Source organism: Chamaea fasciata, unplaced genomic scaffold, assembly GCF_029207755.1.
Source record: "Chamaea fasciata isolate MVZ Bird 193981 ecotype frontalis unplaced genomic scaffold, bChaFas1.0.hap1 SCAF_4, whole genome shotgun sequence".
Classification (NCBI taxonomy): domain Eukaryota; kingdom Metazoa; phylum Chordata; class Aves; order Passeriformes; family Sylviidae; genus Chamaea; species Chamaea fasciata.
The window spans coordinates 27,373,273-27,397,968 of record NW_027094089.1 but is presented as its reverse complement, the minus strand read 5'-3'; the positions used below and the strand labels follow the sequence as shown (position 1 = coordinate 27,397,968).

The window sequence follows — 24,696 nt, the reverse complement described above, 5'->3', positions numbered from 1 at the left end:
AAGCAACTCCACAAACTAGCTTTCACTGGTACTGAGGAAGGACGTGAACTGTTTTCTCCATGGCATTCAAGAGACAAATCAAAACCTGGAAGTAGCCTGTTATTTGCAGCACCACATAAGAAATGTCCATAGAGCCACAGAGCCTTTTCTGTGCCACGTCAAATCCCTTGCTGCAGGTCTAACCAGCACCTGAGAACTGACTGTTCTGTGGGTGTGATACGTCTTGTACTTTCAGGGCTGTCTTTCTTAGCTCCACCTGATTTATCAGACTCATCCTTTTGTTAGGAGGCGGATTTCTTCCTCTGTTCTACTGCTGCTGCCAGCCTTAATCACCCAATTTTCTCTTCTTGCAATGGCACTTCTAACACTTTGTTCTGTGATTCTGACCAGGAGAGCTCCTTGTTTGCAGTAACTGCAGCTAACATACGTTCTCCAAGCTCTGTCTGAAAACCTGCCTGTTACTTCAGGTGTATTTGACAAGGGTTTGGCAGGTGTCAGACTGATCCGTATGGACTGCGACCTGCATGTTACCTTAGATACTTACTTTGAGACTTCCACTCTAATTCTACAAATACTTCCTCCTTCCCACATTGTTTTTTCTACAAGTCTTATTTTTAAACAGTGGCTGTGAGAATTGCTATATTCTTATGCTTAGGCAGCTTTCACCACAGCAATGTCCATTTTGAATGTAAATGCCTCATGTATCAAATTTAAAATAAAAATGTGTAGTTATTGCTCTTACTTAAAATAATCCTTTTCTCTCTCCCCATGTGTCCTTTGATTTTATCTGGATCTATGCTGTCTAAACAGTACTGTCAGGGTCTTTAGGGAGTGTACCCAGGTCTCTTTAAGAACAGTGAACATTAATCAAAAGATGATCCTGTTATGTAAACACATGTTGTTGTACAAAAATAACCATCTTATACATACTAACATGTTTGGAAACGAGCTGATGGATGTTTGAGAAAAAAATAAATCCAGGTTTTCAAGTTGTCTATTTCTTTTTTAGTAGCTTATTGAAATTAAAATCTGTGTACTCTTTGTATGGTGACAGCACCTGGAGAAAACAGTCTATTGTGTTACATGCTATGAAAATAAGTTATCAAAATTACCTCAGCACTTAGTTTCAGTGCAGATTAAAGCATACGCCCTTAAGAACTCTAAGAAACATGAACTGGTTAGTTCTGGTACTAGTAGCTGTTGGAGGTAATAGCACACCACCTGTCTACCATTTTTTATGTCCAAAGAAAGCAGTAAGAATTTTCAGATTTCTTGCCCTCACAACTGCATGCACTTGTCACAGCAAAAATAGTTTTACAGTTGGTCCTAGAACTTATATGTAGGCAGAGTACAAATAACAACTGTGAGATACTCTCCTGTTTTTATGCGTTAGGACTACACCTGAAATACCAGATTTAAAGAAGGTTTTGGCAGATGATGTGCATTAGGAAAGTCTTGGGTACATTTTGAAAAATTGTCCGAGTCCTGTTCTCAAGAGATGAGAGTCTGTGTCTCTTTGCAGAATCACCTTACTGTGTCTCTGTGTCCTGCAGTTAATGAAGTTTCTGATAAATACCTGTAAGAAATTTGGATGCTCGTATTTAGTATTCTTAAAATCAGCTTTTAGGGTGGATGGACACTAGTGCTTTTGAAGATGTAGATATTACATTAAAACCTGTACAGCTTCTCATGTCATGTGGAGAAATTCTGCATATAATTTAAAGAAAAGGCTACTGCTCAGCTCCTGGTGAAAGCTGATAGTCCTTACTCAGTGACCAGTATGAGGAGAGTAAATTCTAGGGAATCATCTTCCTTGTGCATTTAACTGGTCAGCAGGAGGAAGAGGTTGCAGCTAGAAATGTGCAGCTTCTGGGAGCTTGAGGGCCACCCTGGAACATGTTCAAAGCACACTGATACCTTTTTCCCATCAGCCTCAAAGAGGCAAATGATATTTCTCATCAGACAGCAATCTTCTACCCCAAAAGCAGTGACAGAATGAATAGGAGATTCCATGTCTTTCACCAGAAATTGGCTTCTGTCTGAATTTCTCTCAAAACTCTTAATCTAGCATTTTATACTTTCCTTGAGGATTGCCTTGCCCTTGGCAGAGACTGGAGTGGTGTAGGCTACACTCCTTCTGTCAGCAAGATAGTCTGAAGAAGCCCTTAGGGAAACATTTCCCTGCACAGTGTGAGGAAGCTTTGGTCATGCTCAGTGAGCTGGCAGTGGGTGATAATTATCACCCTGGTCTGTAAACCAGTATAATCCTAATAATTTGGTGCTGCGCCTGAGCTAGTAAGACTTGATTCTCAGTCTTATGAAAATAGGGTCATGTATTGAAACATTACTAGTAATCCTTTAAGAAGCTGATGATTAGCAGCAGCTGAACAAATGGTTTGCTGTAACGTGATGAGTGTTTTGTACTGTAAAATAAGCTTACACAGAGTTTAGTTAGCTAATAGCTAGAAACAAATGGTCTCTCTCATTATTTCCAAAGGAAGGAATTTATGTAGAAGAATAACTCACCAAGTACATTGCTGAGAGATCAGTCTGATGTATATGTGGATTCTCTAGTTTCTTAAAGGACTTAATTAGATTTGCCTGTTATTTTCCTGTAAAAAATGTGTAATTATTTTTGTGTAGTGGAAAATATTTGTATAGATTTTACAAAGATAGTCAAAATTTTCAGAACTGAACGTTGAAGTTTAGGTTTAATCCATACTCAAGTGTATGTAGTGTACTTATGTGTGGATTTATGACCCTAGCTTCAACCTTCTTTCCCTAAAACATTTGATTAAATTCCTTTGTATTATATCTGCAGTTGGGTAGGCTAATGTCTTTAATTGCAAGATTTTATTCATGAGAAGAAATTTAACACAGGGCATTGCAGGGCTTTCTTTCTTAGACAAGTGTGTCTGTGTCCCAAGGGTCTTAGTAGGAAATAGGTGAATGTAAGAAAGTAGAAGGGATTTCTTCTTTGTTTTAATAACTAGTGTATGTTTATGCATCTGAAATTACATGCTGCATCTATTGGCATATCTCTTTCATGGTGACTTTTTTGTATGTTGAGAGATAAATAATACTTGTCTAGCTCCACTTTGAGGTATCTCCTTGCAGCTTTCTGATCTGATCAGAACCACCAGGTCTGAAATCTCCATTTAAGGAGTAGGAAGTAAAAATAAAAATGTGCAAGTGATAGTAGTAAATATAAAAAAGTAATGCAGAACAAAAGAATATAAAAGTAACAGTAATACATGAAATAGAAATCTTCTCACGAGGTTTTTTGTTTTGTCTGGTTTTGTGTGTAAGTGCTGGCCGTAACAAAATCTTGTTTTTTCCTCAGGTGAGAGACCTCTCTATTGCATACTTCCTGGTTGGACTAACATATCTGTATGTTGGAGTGATAATTTTTGCATCTTTTCCTTCTCCACCATTATCCAAAGAATGTATTGAACAGGTGAGATATTTTACTGCACGTACTTCATGGAATCACAAAGTGGGTTTTTTGTGGAGGACCACAGTGGGTCATCTGGTCCAACCTCCCTGCTCAAGCAGAGCCATCCCAGAGCATATGGCACAGGATTGCATCCAGATGGTTCTGGAATATCTTCAGTGAGGGAGATTCCAGAACCTCTGTGGGCAATCTGTTCCACTGCGCAGTCACTCACACTGTGAAGAATTTCTTCCTCATGTTCAGCTGGAACTTCCTGTCCATCAGTTTCTGCCCATTGCCTCTTGTCTTATTGCATGGCACCACCAAAAAGAGCCAGATCCATGCTCTTGGCACCCTCCTTTCAGATACCTGTATACATTGATGAGGTGCAGCAGGAACAGGCCCAGCTCCCTCAGCCTTTCCTTCTAAGAGAGATGCTCCAGTCCCTTGATCATCTTTGTAGCCCTGAGCCTGACCTGCTCCAGGAGCTCCATGTCTTTGTTGTCCTGAGGAGCCCAGACCTGGACACAGCTCTCCAGGTATGCCTCACCAAGGCTGAGTAGAAGGACAGGATCACCTACCTCGACCTGCTGGCAGTGCTCCTCCTAATACATGCCAAGATAACATGTTTGTCCTTAACCTTTTAATAAATATGCAGTAAAAATCCCCCAGCTACTGCTTCGTGATTCACCCTGGCAGGCACATCTGCATTTGACTGTGGTCAGTTAGTGGGACACCTTGATACCACACCATGAACAGATGAGTAATGCTTGTGTTATCTCATTTATATTCATAAACGGTTCTCAATATTCCGGTGAAAAACAAACATTTAATAAACACTCTTTGAAAGTGATGAAGAAGGACCATAACGAAGAAGTCAACAACTGAGCTTTTTATTTCTTTAGCTTCTTTAATCCTGAGAAGTGTGTGCAGTGACTCATTTGGATTCCAGAAGTAATAGAATGTGAAAGCAAGCTTGTTTAGATAGGAGTCCTCACTGCCATTACATTAGGAGTCAGACACTCTGGAGTCTGACACTCCAGTGAACCTTGCCAGCACAGTTCTTCAGATAATAGCACCACATGAAACACACAGTGAAGGCTCAAAACTCTTACCTTGCTTATAGGCAAGCCTGACTTCCATACCCTAAATTGCTTCAGAGATAGCTGTTATCAAAGGGGGATCCATTTTATGCCAGGTGTATATTTCTGGCATAATATTTAGCAATAATCAGCATTTAAAAGCTTCCTCTGACTATGGATTAGTTAGAACTGGTACCACTGTTAAACTATGAAATTATGTTTTTAACCACCTGAAGTAATTTCACAAGATGAAATCCACAGTTAAATAACAGACAATGATTGATATTCTTCCCATTTATTTTCTGTAGTTATCTCGAGTACTTATGAAGCTGTTTGTATATTTCTGTGATATCTAAGTCTTAAAATACTTTTTCACATGTTCCCACTAGAAGTGTACAGTTTCTTCCTCATTTGTATGTAATGCAGTTTTACTCACTAAATTATTGTTTTTAATAAGTAGGTATGATATGACAGACAATATGAATTCATCTGCCTAAAAGGTCAGGTTGCCCTTCCACAGTCTGGGTTAGCTGAGGATGTTCAGAAGATAAGAAAGTAATTCCTTATGTAATACTGACATTAACACTGACATCAGCCTCGTGGTATTCAAAAATTGGTGGCAAGGCAGTTGTAGAAGAGGGAGAAGGGTTTTCATGTTCATTTAGCAATTGTAGTTACTTGGATTTATCTCATTCTTTCTGGCACACAGATATAAAAAAAGCAGATACATGTAAACATGCCTCCATTCATGTGTAACATTACTTATATGTTTAGAATTTTCTAGATAACTTTCCAAGTGATGACATCATGTCATTTATTGCAAGAATATTCCTGCTGTTCCAAATGATGACTGTATACCCACTGTTGGGCTATCTGGCACGAGTTCAGCTGTTAAGACAGTTTTTTGGGAATGCTTACCCAAGGTAAGATGTCTGTTTCTTGATGATAGTTTGGCACTCTTTGCTTAACTGACTGTTGTCAGAAATTTGGCTAGGTTTTGAGGGATTTGCTTTGTACATTAGGTACTTTTCGAAAGCTCGTTTCACAGAGTTTGTAGAGTCAGGGTAAATAGGCACACAGAATAAACTTGCCTGCAGATCAGAACTGCTACAGGATGCTAGAGCAGAATAAGGGGGAGGTTTTTTAGTTTAGCTCTTCATTTTATTAATAAATAGGAATTTTGTCAACACAGTCCCTCTGAGTTATGCAGTTGCATGGCAAAAGAAAAGCTGTACAGGAAAAAAACCTATTTAGTCCAGAAGCATTTCATTTAGCAATCCTTAAACTGTGAAAAACATAAACTCCAGATGCTAACCTTTCAGCATGCCATCTTTGTTTTGATTGTGTGTGATTAGTAATCATCCATCTGTTTTTAAACAGAGATAATAGCTCAGTGAGTTGTTAGTTGTGCTATCTGGGCTGCTGTTATGTTTATAAAAATAGCTTTTCACATGCTAATTTCAGAGATGAGCCACACCCTTGCATTTGTACAGTGTCTGTATTCCAGGGAAGACCTGATGCAGATTTCAGTTTCAGTTTGGTTTTTTAAATAAAACCTAGGACATTTATATTTGGAGTACTGGAGTACTGAATTTGTCACAACTGAGAAGTTACCATTTATCTCGAAGTTTCTTATTTTGTATTGTGAATTACTGTTGATGGAGGAAAGGGAAAAAAATCTTAGGAAGGAATGTGTATATTCTCTGTGGCATCAGCAGTTCAGGTCTGCAGAGATGCTGTTCCAAGTTTCTTCTCAGTCCTAAAATAGGCAGAAGTTCTAGAAACTGAATGCCTAAAATTAGGCAGTGAAATAAGTGCCTGCTTTTTTTGACTCTGAATTGTATGCAGTTCAACATTGAGATTTTTAGGAACTGCTGCAAGTTACTGTTGGAAACAAGGCCATTTATTTAAGTGCTAAAGATGGATTTCACAGCCACTGCGAAATAGTCTTGTCCTTTATATTATGTGGATGTGCCTTTTCCTATCTCCTCCCTCTAGTTACTCTCTGACCAGAATGGTTTTAATTTCCCTCATGGCCTCTCCTAGAACCTACAACTTTATGCCACTCTCTTCTCAGGTTAATTCCAGCTTGCTGTTTTAAGCCTTCATGGTATGACGAGTTTGATGATGCACATACTTGCTTGATTCTTGTCTCCAGAATGTCCTGTGGGTAGCTTCACTCATTTTTAAATTTGTTTTGTTTTGAAACTCCTTATAGTGAAGCATTTAAAGCTTCTGAGAAGTCAAAAATGGTTTTTAGGAAGCCATGTAAGTCTCTCCAAGCTGTAGTGATAAGATAGCATTTTCTGACTGATGGGCTGTCTCACTCTCTAGCATCCCAGGTGTCTCAAATACAGCACAGAAATCACTCTGTTAACCTTCAGGCTCTGGCTTCTGTGCATTTACAAGGTTAGCCCTTGCTTTTTTCTATGCAGTGAAGACTTCCTGAAGGCTGGTAGCGAGCACAAGACATGTCTCTGGGAGGATTGTAAAGATTTACTGCCTGGTTGTGAAATGTGTCTTCATGACTGGCTCTCATGAGTCCCCTAAGCTGACAAAGCTCCTTTATCACCTCTCTGGGGAAAAAAATCAGTATTTTTGGTTTTTCCCTGAGCTGCTTTTGTAGGGAAATGTTTTGCAAATATGAAGATGTTGCTCTTACTGACATAAGCTGATGTCTTACTGGAGAGCCTGTTGATTCACTCTGAAGAACCTACCTGGAAATACTACGTTCTGCAGCTTTTTGTGTAGGAAAACGAGCACTCTGCTAATAGTTGAATGTACTTGGCTTCTTTTCTCAAAATCCTGATTAATCAGGGCTAACAGCTCTTGGGCAGTAAGATGATTAACCTGCAGAGATTCATGCTTTACCTCTTAGATGTCTGTATAAGGTGAATAAATGGAGGAGAATGTTCTGGGTCGCATGTCTGGAGAAAATTTTTGTGTGGGTAGTGACCCCTACTAGGATGAAAAAGGAGGGAAAGAGCAGGATCTCGGCTGGCCTCATTTAATCCTGTGGTTCTATGTGCTTAATCACATATCTTTTCATAGGTGAATCTTTCTTATATTAAGGGGTTTTTTTGCAGCTGAGAGAAATGTTATAAATTTGCCTTCTGACTGTAATTGTCCAAACAAAACTAACAAAAACAACACAGTCTAACAGAAACACCTTCTCCTTTGGTCCAAGTCTCCATTAGAAGTGTTCCTATCCTAATTTTTAAGCTGTCGGTTGCTTCACATGGAAGCTCACTGATTCTAAAAGCCAGGCTTCTTCACATCAGCCGTTTTTTGCAGGTGTGGATACCTGCTGCTGCTGTGGATGGAGTTAACAGAGAGCCATTAAGTTATTAAATGGAGTACTTAGAATTTTGGATGGATGGAACTTAAAGCAAATAGCTTGATCTTGCACAAGTTTATAGGGCTGCCAGATAGTTTTTAGTTCCTGATAGTGATTGTATTGCTCAGATTGATTTCTTTCTCTGGGTTTTACCCCTTTTTCTTTATCTGCCACTGATTGTAATAAAGGACCAAGATACTAGTTTGCTGTTCTGCAATTTATAGTCTTGATTTTTGATCTAATCAAAGGCAAATTCTGCCAAAAGCAACATCATGGTTCATATCTTAATTTTTTCTGGTAAACCATGGATTATAACTGGATTATAATGAGAAATCACACGCTCATCTTCAAGGGAGCTTTTATTGTCTGAAGACTTGATTTTCATCTCTTTTGTCCATGCTTTTTAGATACTCTATAGTGCTATTTTTCTATGAACAACTCTTTGCTGTGTGTGCCTATAGTGTATCCTACTAACTCATAGTCTTGAGTGATGAAGCAGCTCAAACTTAAAAGCCTAAACAGACAATATGTAACTTTTCTTCTTGGAGGTTTCTCAATAGACATAAGCTGAACAAGTCTACGCTTGCTTATCTGAAAGGCAATGAGAGTCTTGTCTTCAACAGTCAAGAGGAGAGCAAAAGCATCCTTGATTCTAAGGAGGAGGATTCTCCTTGCTCTAATGTACAAGTAGCAGTCACCTGTGTCTGCCTATCTTAAAATCAAATATACGTGTACATGTGCTAGACATGGTAATATCCTTACTGGCATCATCAAATAGAATCATGGAATGGTTTGGATTTGAAAGGAGCTTGAAGATCATTTAGTCCCAACCCCCCTGCCATGGGCAGGGACAGCTTTGACCAGACCAAGTTTCTCAGACCCCCATCCAAACTGGCCTTGAACAATTTCAGGGGTGGGGCATCCACCGCTTTCCTGGGCAATCTGTTCCAGTGTTTCATCACCCTCACAGCAGAGTTTATTCTATACATTTAACCTAAATTTCCCCTCTTTCAATGTGTACTCATTCCTCCTTGCCCTGTCACTCCAGCTCCCGTGAGAGAATCCCTCTCCAGCTTCCCTGCAGGCCCCTTCAGATACTGGAAGGTGTCTATGAGGTCCCCACACAACCTTCTCTTCTCCAGGCTGCACAGCCCCAACTTGCTCAGCCCATCCTCACAGGGGTGCTGCTCCAGACCTCTCAGCAACCTCCTGGTCCTCCTCTGCATTTGCTCTGACAACTCCTTGTCATCATGCTGGGGACCCCAGAGCTGGATGCAGTGCTCCAGCTGGGGTCTCAGCAGAGCAGAGGAGTAGAACCCCTCTCTCAGTCTGCTGGCCAGTGCTGCTTTGGATGCAGCCCAGGATTTCCTTGGCTTTCTGGGCTGTGAGCACTCACTGCTGGCTCGTGGTAAATTTTTCATCAGCCATCACCCCCAAGTCCTTCCCCACAGGGCTGCTCTCAATCACTTCTCTGCCCAGCCTGTGGGTGTGTCTGGGATTGCCCCAGTGCAGGTGTAGGGCCTTGTACTTGACCTTGCTGAATTTCCTGAGGTTTGCACCTCAAGCCTATTCGGGTCCCTCTGGATGACAATCCTTCCCTCAAGCATGTGCACTCCATCATACACAGCGTGGTGCTGAGGATGCATTCAATCCACAGATCCTTCAGCCTTTCTCTACTTCCTACAAAAGATTTAGAAATGAGAGAAGACATCCTAATTCCTTCTTCTATTTTGCAAAATATATGTTAGTATACAGATTACAACAGAGAAAGTGATGTACTGGGACAAAACCCAAGGAACTGTTCATTCCCTCTGCTCTCCCTGGTGTTGTTAAGGAAGGCCAAAATTATGTGTATTGGATAATTACTTTCTTTTCTAAAATGAGATGTGTTTGTAATGGCATCATTTAAGAGCTGATTTAGGGCCAGATACATGTGCTTTATCTGCTGTTTCTTGCCTGACTCTGGATCTTCTTACATGTACAGAAAGCCAATTTTTTTATTATTGTTACTGGCTCTTGGCTACAGTGATATTTCTGACAGAGATTCCCTTGACGAATTAAATGGTGTGCATAAAGTCCTTTATACGGTCATCTGATGACTTTTTAAAACATCTCTCCTGTTCTGAGAGGTTGAATAAGCTGATACACAAAACCCACTTTGCTTTTCTTAATGATTTTCCTTCCTTTGCTCCATGGTAGCCCAGCTGACCTGCCAGTTCTCCCACAGATGTATGTCTTCTGATGGAATGAAATACATTTCTTCTGTTCGCATGCATGTTTGCTTGTCTGCTATTCATCTAACTTCTGTCGAGCTTCTTAAAGGTTGTGATTCATTGTCTTTTGAGCAATGCCACTTGAGTGAGATTTCCAGGAAGAAAATGCATTTTTAGATACAGAAATATCCTGAAAATTCTTACTTGGATGATCCTGATTTTCTTCTTTTCCTTGCTTTCCAGTTGCCCTTATTGTGTGTGTTCATCCTGTGACTCCAGGCTGAGTCCAGAACTTCTGAGACAACTTAAAACTTGAGGAGGTTTAAAATCAGTTTCTATTTTTAAATTTTCCCCTGTGCTAGGGTTTGGTTTCACTGTTTTTGACATGATTCTTACTTTGACAATGCCAAAGTTAATTAGATATGTATGGGTCCTGCTGTTGAGTGACTTAAGTGTAGCTACCAGTTCCACAGGAGAGACCTTGATGGAGCAAGCTCTTTAAAGATCTTCTGGCATACAAGGTTGTTCCTCCACTCTGTCAGTCTGAAAGGTTAACCTTGCCAGGAGAGGAAAGAGCAAGACTTAGGGGAAAGCTTACATTTTGTTTTAATTTTTTTTTCTATATTACCATTTTTGTGAGATTGCAGGATTTTTGCAAGTGAGCAGTGATTCCCTTTGCAGAAAAGAGCTAGAATCTTCATCTGCCCAGTTGAGAGTATGGAGACAGAGGACAGAATATAAAAGACTTGCCATGGGTGTGCCTCCTTTGGGAATTACAGACTCCTTCAGGCAACCCAACCTGTGCCTTTGAGCCCTAACCAGGCTGCCCATGCAGACAGTCCAGCCCTGGCATGACAGTCCAGCACCCAACTCTGCTGCCATTGACCTTGAGGAAGAAAGTTACACTGCTTAGAAAACACCTGTTTGTGACCAGGGTGATTAAGCGAAACCAGGGCAAATCTTTTCTTATCTTTAATGTCCTCTAAATACTTTCCTTTGTATAATTATAATAAGCAGTGGTATGATTATGTCCCCTGCATTCAAATGCTTTTTTCCTGACTGTCCTTTTGCAATGTGTGGTGAGCATTAATTTTACTGTAAACCAATGTCAGGCTAAACCTGAGCAATTCAGAACTTGTTAAAATGTCATGGGCTATGAGAAGTGCTTGTCCTGTCTGGAACACACCTGCATGGAACTCTAGAGTCTTAGGAAAAGTACTGTCTCAAATAATGAATCTGCTAGTAGCCCTAGGTGTCAGATTTTACTTTATTTAGAAGGGTATGGTTTTTTTCCTAAATGCTAATGCCTTTTTCTCCATCAAGATCAAGACTTTTTTCCCATCCTGGAGATAATCTGAGCTGAGCTGTGACTATCTGCCGATGTAAAAGAAAGGGTTTGCAGGTTAAATACCTGTTGCCCAATGTCATGGTTAAAACTCAGGCTGTTTCAAAAGGTAGAGAAAGGATCAAAGACATTCCAGGGGAGGAATGCAGTGTATTTTTCACATTGAATCAGATAGCTGCAAAGCTTTTTCAGACCTTCTGATTTTGGTGTTGTTCATGGGGAATCTGATTAATTTTAACAATCAAAACTGCAAATCACTACTTTACTGAATTTGGAGACTTCAGCATTTGAGGACTGTTGTTTTCAGTTGAACCAGAACACATTGTACCCTCCCCCTTAGCCTAATAATCCTTTCCCAGATCAAGAAATTGAAAAATGTTTCATTTCACATCAAACATACAGACACCCTGATTTGCTTTCAAAATTTAAAGAATCTAGCATTATTTTTTTAAAAAAACATTAGCTTTGAACAATAAAATCACATCTTCAAAGCATGACAGAATAAAATACTTCAGAGATATTTCAGGTTTTCTGCTAAAATACTCCAAACTGACACAAATTTGCAAAACATTTTTGAATTAGTAAGCCTGCACTGGTTTAGTCCCTCTTGCTAAAAAAATAATCTCAGCAAAAAAAGAATGGAAGAAGTGCTGTCATTTTCTGTGTCCATAAATTTTTTCCTTCAGTTGCATGATAGTAAGATTTGTGATCTGCCATATGTAGGGAAAGAGGAGCTAGTTTATAATGGCAGACACTTTTTTGTGAACAGGTTAGTTAACTGGCTTTCCTTGGCAGTATTAGAGAAGGTGTACAATTTGGTCCCTAAGAAGTCTGATTCTTGGGATTTTACTTTTTGTCCATAGGTCTTACCAGATTTATATCCAATTAAGTTATTTTTAAAGTTGAACAGTTGCCATAGTCTCTCTGTAATCATTGATCTCTCTCTTGTACCACTGTTAAAATGTCATGTACAAAATTAAAGATTTTTTTCTGCCTTTTTGAAATCAATTTTAAAGATCGAAGGTTAAAAAGAGTCCATAGCTTAAATTATTCCTTTGTGTTTTAATTGCCTTCATTTCCCCGAACTTTAATGAGACAGTTCCATGTCTCTAATTGTTCTTCCTAACTTGGAAACTGGCAGGCAGCCTTTCAGTCATAGCCATGGAAACTGTCACTTTTTAAAAGTTTGTTAGTTAGTTACATCCTCCATAATACACATACTTTCTATAGTGAAGAAAAAATTAGCCTTGGCTTACAGGTTTTGTATATTTTAGGAAATCATATCCCTCAGAAGAATAAACAAAACCTGTAAGTGTATGTATGTTTCCTCTGTGAGAACTCCTTTTTCCCTTCATAGAAACAGCTGTGTGACCAAAATATCACAGGTTTTTATTATACTTCCTGACTTTACCTTATGCTAAAATATGCCAACATTTCATATTCTCGAAAGAAAAATGATACTTTCCTGAGTCTCAGCTCTGTACATAACTGCACTGAATTTGTCTCATGCAGTAAAAGCTGGTTTTGCAGAACAGAAAAATTGCTGTTTTTCTCATCCTTAATGCAAAAGGAAAGCAACAGGAAATGATTTGTGAAAACAAATTCAGCAAAAAAATTCAGCATAAATAGGGCAGGAGAAAGAAAGTTTATTACAGTTGATATGTGGGAAGATATCCAACATTCTAAATGTTTGTCTTTTATCAAAATGCAGTAGAGTACAAATTTTAAGGATTTCCCCCCAATAGCATTTGTAATGTTTTCCAGTTGATGCATCTTTGCCTTTCTTCTTGTTTCCGTTAGTTCACTTCGGGCAATTCAGATCATTCCATGTACAAGCTAATTCTTTCTTGTGGGAAGGAATTAAGTTACACAGTATTGTTTCTTTGGTACTTGAATATCCATATGAAATGCTTGAGTGCTGAGTACCACATATGATGTTTTTCGTAAGAATTGCCAAATTACGCATTCTTATTTGTTAACAATATTTTGAGTCAAAATACTAGATATTTAGAAATTGGCACTCTGAATATTCAGTAGATGACATGTTTGCTATGAAATTAATTAGCTTTAATAGAGTGAGTCATGCAAATGAAAACACCATACATGTACCAGTTAAATGTTAGAGTAAATAAAGGACAGTGGTGATATTTTGTAATAAATATAAGAAATTTTAACACTCTTTCCTCACTTTCCCGTAGCCTTTTCCATGTGCTTATCCTGAACCTAGCCATTGTAGGAGCTGGAGTAGCAATGGCAAGATTTTATCCAAATATAGGAGGTATTATAAGGTGAGTGTTGCTTGCAGAGAGCTTCCCTGTGGTGTTACTACATTTGTGTCTTGATGTTGAAAAGGAGCACTAATAATTGTACCTTTGTATTTTGTGAAGTTTGTGCCTTCTGAGGTTGTAAATAATGATTTGGTGTGTAAACAATCAGCTTGCAAAGTTCTGACATCTGTTATTGTGCCTCTGTGTCTGAGGTGGTTGAGTTTTACTGTAGCTGGATCTGAGGACCTGGTAATTCTACTTACAGAAGAATATGGTGCCAGAAGAAAAGTTGTTTTGTTATTATGTTCTTCTGTCAAGTTTCTGTTTTGTCCTGAGATCATTTGAACCTGGTTTGAAGATTGGTAATAAAAACTGAGAAGCAAATAACTTTAAAGGGAAAAGAGCCATCACAGTTGTGCTTCTAAGTGATATCCTAAATTTACTATATTGATGAAAATGTAGGATTTCGATAATTAGAAAATATTAGAGGAAATAATAAGGAGTCTTGTTTTACTATGTTTGACGTCAACATATTTATATGCATTGTAATTTATTCTTGGTTTGCATCTTTCCTAAAGCAACCAGAAGAGGGAGGTGTTTAAAAATACAGAAATACGCAGTTAAAAAACCAGAATGACAGGTTTGGGTCTGACCAAAGTAGCAAAACAACTTACTTTTGCTCAGTGGCTGATCTTTGAGGGTTTTATCCATTTCCCCTTTTTCTTCTACCACTCCTTGTAAAATTTTTTGTATTCCGCTAGTAGAGATGGTCTAGTTAATCGTCATCATGCTCTTAAAATGATAGAATGAACCTTAAGGTTGGAAGCGGCCTTGAAGATCATGTAGTTCCAACCTCTTGGCCTGGGTAAGGAATACCTTCCACTAGACCAGGTTGCTCAGAGCCCCATCCTACCCAGCCTTGAACATTTCCAGGAACAGGACATCCACATCTTTCCTGGGCAACCTGTTACAATGTCTCAGCACCCTGACAGGAAAGAATTTCTTCCTGATACCTAATTTGGTTAAACATTGTGCAATACATGTCTGTTTGCAAACTGGTGCTTATCTCTTCTAATGTGTCTATATTGTGCATAGTAGCCAAACATGTTGAACAGATTTCCAGCAGATAAATTGTCTTTATACAGTCTAACTTGCGTATTTGCAAGTTAGACTGATCTTTCCTCTGAAAAGAATGTTCAAATATATAAAACAAAATTTGTTGTTACTTAATAACATTTGGCTGCTTAGTAGGTGAAAATAATAAGAACATTTTTGTAAGCAAGGGGGAGGTTAGAAAAAGAACAGTTAAATGTTTCCCTTGCTGTGGTTGATCATGTTACCAGAAGGGCATGTTGTTCCTTTTAGGTCTGGAGAATGATTTGCTAGAAGCTCATTAAATAAATCAAAATAGGAGTTGTGGATTCAGGATCATTTCTGTATTTAAATGTTTTAATATGTGTTCTCAGATGACTGGGGTACAATGAGGTTTGCAGTTCTGACAGTAATGGATGTGTAACAGAGGATGTGATGTCCAGTCTCTTTCTGTTGCATGTTGACAAATTTCCTGAGAGAAAATAGAAACATCAAGTCTTAAGTAAGGGATTCGGTCCCCAGCAGCATCACAGGGTGTGACTGAAAGGACAGAGTCAGAGTGCAGGTACAAGCAAGCAGGGGGCTGGACAACACAGTGATAATTAAATGCTAGTGAAGGAGGTAGAGGTCAGCAAGGAACAGAAATTGAAGTTTAACAATTGCAGATAGTCAGTATTCATTCAGATTGTTCGCTGGTTTGGCGGGGGGGAATGACAACAAGAAATAAGAATAAATGCAAAGCATTTTTTCTTTCCTTTCCTTTTTCCTTCCCCTCTTCCCTCCCTTTCCTCAGATACTCTGGAGCAACATGTGGCCTGGCCTTTGTATTCGTGTATCCATCACTCATCTACATGATCTCCCTGCACCGTGCTGGGCAGCTGACGTGGCCTGCATTGATCATTCACATCTTTATAATCCTCCTTGGACTGGCTAATCTGATTGCACAATTCCTATTGTGAAAATTCCCCCTTCTCCCATGGCTGTCACAAGTGGTACTGCGAAATTTGGCAGCAGCCTTGAGCAACACTGTGAGGCATGAGAACCATCCTCCCTGTGAGGATCTTGGGAAAAGCTGCACCTTTGAAACAAATTCAAAACACATCGTTCAAGTGCTTTATAAGACACATGTCTTGCTTCTCTGAAAACACAATTTTATGAGAAGTGAAATGGTTCAGATTTGAGTGATACAGTTCTCCTGGTTTTGTTGAAAGTACATTAAAAATTAAACGAAGCTCAGATTTTAATTTTTTACAGCACATTTCTCCAAACACAGATCTTCCAGCCTCAAGCTGTGGAAGTCGTTCCTCCAAATGAACTGTTCTTACCTTGATTAGCAGACATGCTTTCTCAGTATTGTTCAGTGACTCTTTGAAATGCTCTTTAGTTGCAGTTATTTTCCTGATTTGTTTGGAAAATGAAGAATTTATTGTCTTTCCTCTTTTTTTTTTAGTTTAATTTATAGTCACTTGGGTCAAAATGCACTCTTAATTTTGAATACACTATTAAATTGTTTTGGCAATATTTTTCCTCTAGAAAATTCCAACAAAGAAAAACAATAAACTCATGTTCCAGTGTTTTATTCAGAACCAATATGTACACAAGTTATTTGTGATGTTACAATACAAGAAAGCCAGGAGGATAAAAAAATTAGAACAAGACAATTAGTATTCCAGGCTTGACCTCAATTCAGCTCTTACTGGGCTATTATGTGCTGCAAAGTTGTCTTGTCAGAAGTTGTATGTGGTTTTTATGGATGCATGGTGTATACAGCATTTGTTTGTCACAGGCCTGCTTTTGTAGGGTCTCCCTCTGATAGTTTCTCACTTCCCCACTACGTTACTCTAGATATTTTCAAGGTGAGCAGAGAGACAAAGCCAGCAGTCTTCAAAATCGTGGATGAAGCCAAAGAATTTAAGTTTGTAATAATTTTTAACAGAAGCTGGAAGAATCCGGGAAGATTTTGTTATGGGTTTGTTTTTCTTTATAACTTCTTGTTTATGAACTAAGAGGGTGTACATGCGTAAGCACATAGACACCTTCCTTCATCTACCTGCTCTGACTCTGTGTCTTAACCCAAAACATGCAGCCATTAAGTTGCCAGACACTAGTAGAATGTCATTTTTGTGGTTGGAGAGAGAGTAGAAACTCCTCTTTGTGCAGAGTTTCATTACATTAAAATAATCAACAAATGCAGAATAATTGAAAGAGAACTCCGAGCAATACTAAATTCCAAAGTAAGTAAAAGAGGAAAAAAGTTGGAGTGGTGCAATGTTTATGAAGTCAGAGTTGGGAAAGATAATTACATTGCAGGGTAAAAGTTCATATTTTCATGAGAAAGACAGTGAAAAAACATAACCTAGGTTATTACTCTGCTTTTTTGAGAAATTATGTGAATTTTCTTAGTAATGATGCAAATCCATTTGTTTTATTTAGGCTCGTCACCCTGTATAAAGGACACTCACTTTTCTAAATATCCTTTGATCTGTATGAAATACAAGATTACATGGATTTGGAATAATATCTGCAGAATACAATGATTATATCAGATTGTTCTTTTCTTGTGAAACTTTCTGGGCCTTTGAATCAGAATTGGAAAATATATCCATCATCTGTTCAGTATTAGAGAAAACTATCTGCCCCATCCTGGTCATTTTCTCCTGTGCAGACTCTTACAAGAGAAGTACTTGAAAACCAAAAGAAAAAGACAAAAGATACAAATTTCCTAGCATTGTTGGCTTATTCACATAAGTTCTTGTGCTTATTTATTGTAGGTTCAGTGCTAAATTTCGGTACAAACCCTCATGAGTGCAGGTAATTAAATTTGATTAAATCCTTCCATGTTCCCTTTGTATATGATTCCATTATTTATACTCTTGTCATTTAAATTGTTGTAAAATAGTAAATCACTATTGACAAGTAGTAAAATACCCATCGATTTTAGCAGAATTTAATTCTGTTATCATCTAGTAGTCAACAGAAATTCCTGAGAAAGACAGAATTCCTGGTGAAATGTCCTAATTGCGTCTTGTATCGGTCTCTTTTTTCAGTTGTGTGATGTACAATGACTGAGTTAAAATTTAGAAAGAAATTATTCAGAACATTTATAAAAGATAGTTTTAGCTCTGTGTTACAGAGATAGATTCTGGCTGCACTGTTTATTTATACAAGCCTTTAAAAGCTTTGATTTGAATTACAAACTGTAAGCATCAGAGTGATAGCAAGTATTTCATTACACTGTCATCTCCTGAAGCACACTTTCTTATAAATAAGTATTTTTTAATTTTACTACATGCAGTTGAGATTTTCACAAGCATAAGAAGCAAGTCAGGAGTGTGTAAGCAGATTGGCATTTTAAGGGATTCTCTTCTTTGTCAGCATCCTGAGTTAAATAATATCTTAAAATATAATGGCAACTTAAATGCCCTAAAAGACCGGAGGTAGATTGTAGTGTCTTTTTTTGTGCAAGTACAAAATGTAGTTCTTTACGAACACACACTGCATCTGCAGTGATGTACTAATTTCATGTCCTTAGGTTCTGTGTTCCAGGATATCATCATGTGGTTTAGCAAAGCAAAGAAAGTAGTATATTGACCCAGGGGTGTATTGTGAAATGTCATTTATTACCTTCTCACAGAAGAAAAATAATTTTTGCTGGAAATGCTGAACTGTGTCTTTACACTTGAACTTTGCTAAACTAAGCTGTGAGGTGAAACACTTTTAACTCTGGGCGTTCACTAAGAATCTAAGGTTTTCTTCCTAACAGTACCAGGTTCCTTGTTTGGGACCATCCGTAACTTAATGTGCTCTGACGATCCATCCTTCCATATTATGTGATAACTCAGTGATGCAAACTGAAATTTTTGTTGCATGAAGTTTGAACAGCTGCAGTCAATCCTCTGTGCAGATACCATCATGCTAAAATCCAGATCTGAAGATACATAAGGCAATAACCCAGCATGACCTTCAGACATTGCCAAAGCCTAAGTAGCCAGGGGAATTGCCAGGAAGCTCCAAGAGCAGTTGTGGACATGCCTGTGTGGTGAGACTGGACACGTCTGTAGGTTATTACACACTTTGAGCACTGATACCAAGGGATTAGTTTTTCAGTGGGACCATTGTGATGAGCAGAATTAGTTGTATTTTCTACGACCAAGACAGATGATATGGCTTATAAGTCTGTTTTCTCTCACGACACAAGAAAGAACTGCCTTCCCTATATGCTTGTACTAATCTCATTGCCTTTTCTGTAATGGCCTAGCATCATTTTGTAATTTTATTGTGGCCCAGATTCTTCTTTTCAGCCTCTGGTGGTCGTCATAATTTCTCCTGTGGTTACTGGTTCTCAGTTTTCCTTTGTTCTTCCAGTCTCTCACAGCTGCATCTGTTCCTACATAAAATTTTTTTTTCCTGTTCTGTCTGGATTGGCAGTGTAATGCTAATGTGTTAAATCGTGTAGCTCAAGTGACCTGTGCAGCAAATAGGAGCATTTTGGGATTCAAACTTTGCATCATGTAACCAGGGGGTCTGGGGACAGATATTTTATGTAACACTGTGTGTTTTCTTAGAGGTTCAGCCTTTCCAAGGCCTCCAAGTTGGCATTTGGTTGCAACACTGAGCTCTTTGTCATGTTGATAGCTTTCCTCCCAACCTCCAGGCTGCTCCCTTCTCCACCAGGCTTCTGCACAAGGGTTGTCTTCTGTTTACATGCTCATGGAACCTTTTATTCCATGGGGAGCCAGCTTGAGAGTCCAAAGGTTGCCAAAGCAGTTGGTTCCCCATTACTGGTCTAACCTGGCATATTCCAACTTTGAGTGCTCAGCTCCAGGCAAGTGTTAATCAACATGCAAGGACATGTAGGCAGCTCTAAGGCTGATGAAACTCTTTTGTAGAGTTTAGTAAATGAAGTTTATATCCATCCATCCACGGATGTCCGGAAAGCTGAGAGGCAGCAGCAGTATAACAGTTACATCACAGCTGGAGCTGTGATGGGAAGGAGGAGAGACTTCCTGGAACACTGAGACTGTCAAAGCTAGGATATACAGTCTGCACTGTGGGAAGTCCTAGAGACTCCTGTGTACAGGAGCCAGACTGATGCTGCAGTCTCCAGGGTCTGCAGAGAAATGTTAGTGAAAGAAGGGAGAGATGGTAGCCTCTGGAAAGTGTGTTTTTGCCTTACAGGATGTTGTGCTTCAGAGGGCAACTGCACTAAACATCTGTCACCTTTATAACAGATAGGAATATGCCTACCTGAGGAAAAAAATATTGGGAAAAGGATTAGTGCTGGGCAATAACTGGTACTGTTACCAGCAAAGCAGTGTCTCTCTTTCCTTCAGCTGGAAGAAAAAATCAATTCCTGTGGGCAGGTCACAAAATCTGGGAGCTGTTTTCAGTAAAAAATACACTATTTTAGTAGAGTTTTCAAGAACTTCTTAATAGGAAGTAAAATACTAATGATAGACAAAGCACCAATATGTTTGGTTTAGGTCATTGTACCATGCTTAATGGGGGAGTACAGTGTAAGCTTTTTCCTCTGAGTTGGTATTCTCTGAGATATGAACCATAATCAGTGTACTCAATTCCTTTGCACTTGAAAACATCATTAAACTCTTGGAAAGGAGCAGGACTCAACTTGCCAGATCATTGCTGCCTCTGCCTCCTGTAATTTCAGATGGTGGAACCAGTGCCACGCAATTCTTGCTGTATGGTTTTTATTTCCAAACACCAGATGATCCAAGAGGGGCAGAAAGAGTCTCTCTTCTTCTTCTTCTTTTTTTTTTTTTTTTTTTTTTTTTTTTTTTTTTTTTTTTTTTTTTCCCCCAATTTACCTAATCATGGCTTTTCTTCTATACCTTCTTTTTGTGATCCTGAAATAGATTAAAGAGTCCAGATGGAAAATGGAGCTTTTTTGGGTCACATCTCAGTATATTTGTACTGCAGCTTGGCTAAAGCTCATTGAATTATTTCCAATAGCCCAGAAACTTTAAAAACTGCTGTCCATGTGTTTCTTTTCATCATTGTTTGAATGGCCTTTTTTCAATTCTGTGAAGCTTGTTAACTTTTGACATTTCATTAAACTGTTAGAGGAAGTTGAGATTAGTCAGGTCATTTCAAATCAACACAGCAAAGTCATTCAGCTGCAATAGGAGGGCAGGAGAAATGCCTACACGTTTGAGTACCAGGCTAGATACCAAATGTCACACCAGAGAGAGACACTGTCCCCACTGCCCATCAGGCTTCTTCTCTTAGAGCAAAAGAAGGTTGAATTACAAAATTACTACAGGGTATCCAATTTACAGGCCTGTCATGGGAAGACGCAAAGGCTGTTTGCTGTTTTTTTAATCTCTTCAGTGAATACCGGGGTCTTTTTGTTTGTTTTGGGGTTGGTTTTTTTGTGGGGGGGAGGGGGGTTGTATAATAAGAGCCCAAGTTAGCATAAACAAACTCTTGTACACCCCTTTACCTTCCAGCACAAAAGTTCAAGGGATCTGGCTGGTACAGAGTGGCAGAGACAGTGAAGATGATGTCCAGGAACTGTTTGTGCTGGCTTTGTGTGTTTGGAATTTGGAAGAGCTCATGGTTGCTCTGCATTTCTTCTCCAAGAGGTGTAAACTCTTCACTAGAGGAAGGCTGAATCTCACCTACCCTGTCTGCCATCCTTGGGCCTGAGGGGGAGGATTTGCATGACTAAAGTCCTCTGTTATGGAAATATAGCTGCTATTTAGGGTACAACCAGATTCACAACCATAGGCAAAAGATCGTGTCCTGCCTCTATGAAACTTGTCACAAGAAGATTACTCTTGACTGGTGTTCCTAAGATTAGATTTGTTAAGCCTTTGAAATAATTTCAGCATTTGTGATGCCACCAGCTCCCTATTTTTACAGGGTTGGCTCAGGTTTAAGTGTCATCGTGTCTGTCCTCTTGATACACTGTATACCTAAGGAGTGCGAAGTTAGGGGTAAACTCTGTAGCAAAAAGTCGTGATTTCTTTGAATAATTAGTTGTGGTATCAAAGATGTAACAAAAGCTGCCATTCTTAATGCAGTGGCAGGAGGGTGTTGCATTGTTTTGGTTATTTTTAATGAACTGATCTGGCCTGAAACAAGCTTGGTCTATAAAAATATGGAAAATATGACTTGCAACTGCATGAACTTTTCCTGCTTCTACTCTGACAGAAGAAAAGTTTAGTTAAAGAATAACAGAAGGGGACAGTTTTTCCTCTCTGAGTGCACGTGTTTATACCACTTTGCAGGCAGCCAGTTATCCCATAGTAGCATTTGCAATAAATGATGGGCTAGGGCTTCTCCAGAAATAAACTCTTACCTAATCGGGCACGTTTTTTCATTCCTTTCCTGTCTGTTTTCATAGATAACTCATGCCCCAATTAATCCCTTTCAGACAGGTTTATTCACCTGATTTGCACCTTGGTAATAAATTGCTGTTTAGTGGCATCAAAGGAGAATGTAGGTGACCACAGGCTTCCACACCTTCCCTGTGAGCTTAGGAGACTGTCCCATTTTGTTCCACAATCCCGATCTGCACTGGAATGTCTATACTTACCTCTGAAGACAAACTGCAAGTAAATTTCAGCCGTAGAGTAAACTTGTGAAAAACCTGGCTTCTATGGTTTTATTGTGAGGGCACCACATAGTTTCCTTTAACACATGACTGAGTCTTTTACCATCATCCCATGTGTTTATACAGGGAGAATCAGGCCACTGGACATCGAAATGTTTAAACATTGCATATGCTTCCCCATGCACCATCAGTAAAGCAAGTCTCATAAAAATTAATTTGATAAAATTATGTTCTCTGTTGAATCAGGGATAGAAACACATCAACCTCAGTTTATTCAGCATGTGAAGTGTCTGGAAAAAAATCACATGGTAAGATCCATATGAGAGACAACTACAAAAAGAGAAGCCTTAGAAGTCATCAAAATGAACATAAACAAAATTTTCTGGCAAGGGCAGTCTAGACCTCTGGCTTACTTGGGATACTTGCCATCAATAGGAATCTTTCCCTTTGCTTTCAGTGGGCACTGGTTCAGCCCTTGGAAAAATTGCTTTTAAAAAGGTTTTGGCAGTTAAGGAAAGATTCCATCAGAAACAGCAGGACTCCACTTTCCACGCAAGGATCAGGGTATACTTCAGCAGCTGTTACTCAGATGCAGTTGGACCTGCATCACAGTTTGCATGCTGTATTGTTGAGTGTGAAATAATAAATTTACTTTTTAAAAAAGTCACTGAGATGGTGAGTACCAAAGTAAAACACGGGACATAAGTGAATAAGTAGGAAGTAAAAAAAAAAAAAATTTTTTTTTTTTTTTGGTTGTGGGGAATAAGTGTGCTGTTTAGTTTGGGTTCGTTTTTTGCGTGCAGTGATAACTCATACAGGAATACATCTCTGAAGTATCCTCAGCTCGCTGTGTCATTCCAGGGTGAATCTTGGTTTGTTGTTTTGACTCCTTGGGCAAATAATCACTCAGACGCTGGGATTTGTGTGTCGTTGCATTGTGGGGCTCTGTGTACTTGTTCTTTGCATGTTCGTTGTCAGTAGCATTTCTCTGTGGAATATTTTATAGCACTTGAACCACATGGAAAGTATGCACCAAGCTTTACTGCTAAATTTGGTGAATAATCTCTTGTGTGTAGATGTCATATATTTCTGGGGAAGAAAAAACCCACTAAGGGTATTCTGTCCTCTTCAAAAACACTTGTTAGGAATGGTCACAGAGCTTTAAAAATCTTCCCTCTTCCAAGTGCTGTGTGAATTTCCATGCGATTCACTACTTTCATTACTGACCAGAGCCACAAACCTCAAGCCAACAGACAGCTGGAGAGAAGCTGTGAATTTTTTGACCACGTTTATTTTAAAATGTTTAGCCAAAATATATATGAAGTCATGAAAGATTCAGAACTCCATTTTCTGTTGTTTCCTCCTCCGTCAGCCCCACCACGTGTTCATTATATCACGCTACATTTTAGACTTACTAGTCCAGTTTTGCTTACCCCCACTGCCAGCTGTCCCTGTTCTGGCACTCCTGATGACAGTTCTTCAGCAGGTGAATGGACAGTTGTGGAGCCCATCAGGGCTCTCAGAGGAGTGGAAGCAGGCAGGAGCTCCTCTGAGAGCCACTGGACCTGCCTAACTCAAGTAGAAAGAGTCTCTTTTGGGAACCTAAAGACTTTCTAGTGCTGATGCATTTTGGAGAGGGCACCAGTGACACACGATGTGCACAGTAATGTGCACCCTACCCACTGTTGCTTGAGCCCCTGAGGAACTCTTTGGTCATGAAATTTGCCATGCTGGGCTGGGATCAGTTGCTTCCTGTGGAGACCTTGATATCCAGTCCACCAAGAGGATCAGTCTGTGTTGGCAGTCAGCTTGGCAGCCTAGCTCTTGGGAACAGTGAAACTTCCTGGTTTTAGCTCTAGGGATGCTGAGCTCATGTCGTGCCCTGGCCTGAGCAAATACAAGAGGGGCATATCATCTCTCACTGCCAGTAGAGGGGTGGGAGCATTGTGGGTGGGCTGAGCTGGACCTATCCCAGGTACAGCCATGGCTGCTCCAGCCTGAATCCATGTTCCAGACACACCTGAGGGGAGTGCCCTCCAGCTGCTAAATAGATAATGTCCACTAAAATTGGTGTAACTATGTGGACTGCTTTGCTGTTCTTACTTTGGGGATTTTCAAAGGGGATAAAATTCCTTACTGACCACACCGAAGCTGTAGAAGAAATAATAAAAAATGAATAGAAAGATGGCGTGCTAACAAAGCTACTTCAGTTACACCCAAAAAACCTAGAGGTGCAAAGACAGAGAAAAACACTGTATCAGTGTTTCCATCTTCACAAGAACATTAGTAAGATATTACCAAATTTCACCAAGCTCTCGTCAGTCAGCCAGATGTTCAAAAGCAGTCAGCCA

General features: G+C 39.3%; 1 protein-coding gene across 3 annotated transcripts in view; it reads left to right on the top strand.

Moving 5' to 3' along the window:
- SLC38A9 (solute carrier family 38 member 9) overlaps positions 1-19,209 on the top strand; it is a 49,229-nt gene extending 30,020 nt beyond the window's left edge. For all 3 annotated transcript variants that reach the window (XM_066181159.1, XM_066181157.1, XM_066181160.1), the window contains 4 exons: positions 3,344-3,457; positions 5,290-5,438; positions 13,609-13,698; positions 15,563-19,209. In XM_066181159.1, the coding sequence (XP_066037256.1) occupies positions 3,344-3,457; positions 5,290-5,438; positions 13,609-13,698; positions 15,563-15,728 (519 nt within the window). In that variant the 3' untranslated portion in view covers positions 15,729-19,209. The remainder of the gene's footprint in view (positions 1-3,343; positions 3,458-5,289; positions 5,439-13,608; positions 13,699-15,562) is intronic.
- The last annotated feature ends 5,487 nt before the right edge of the window (positions 19,210-24,696 follow it).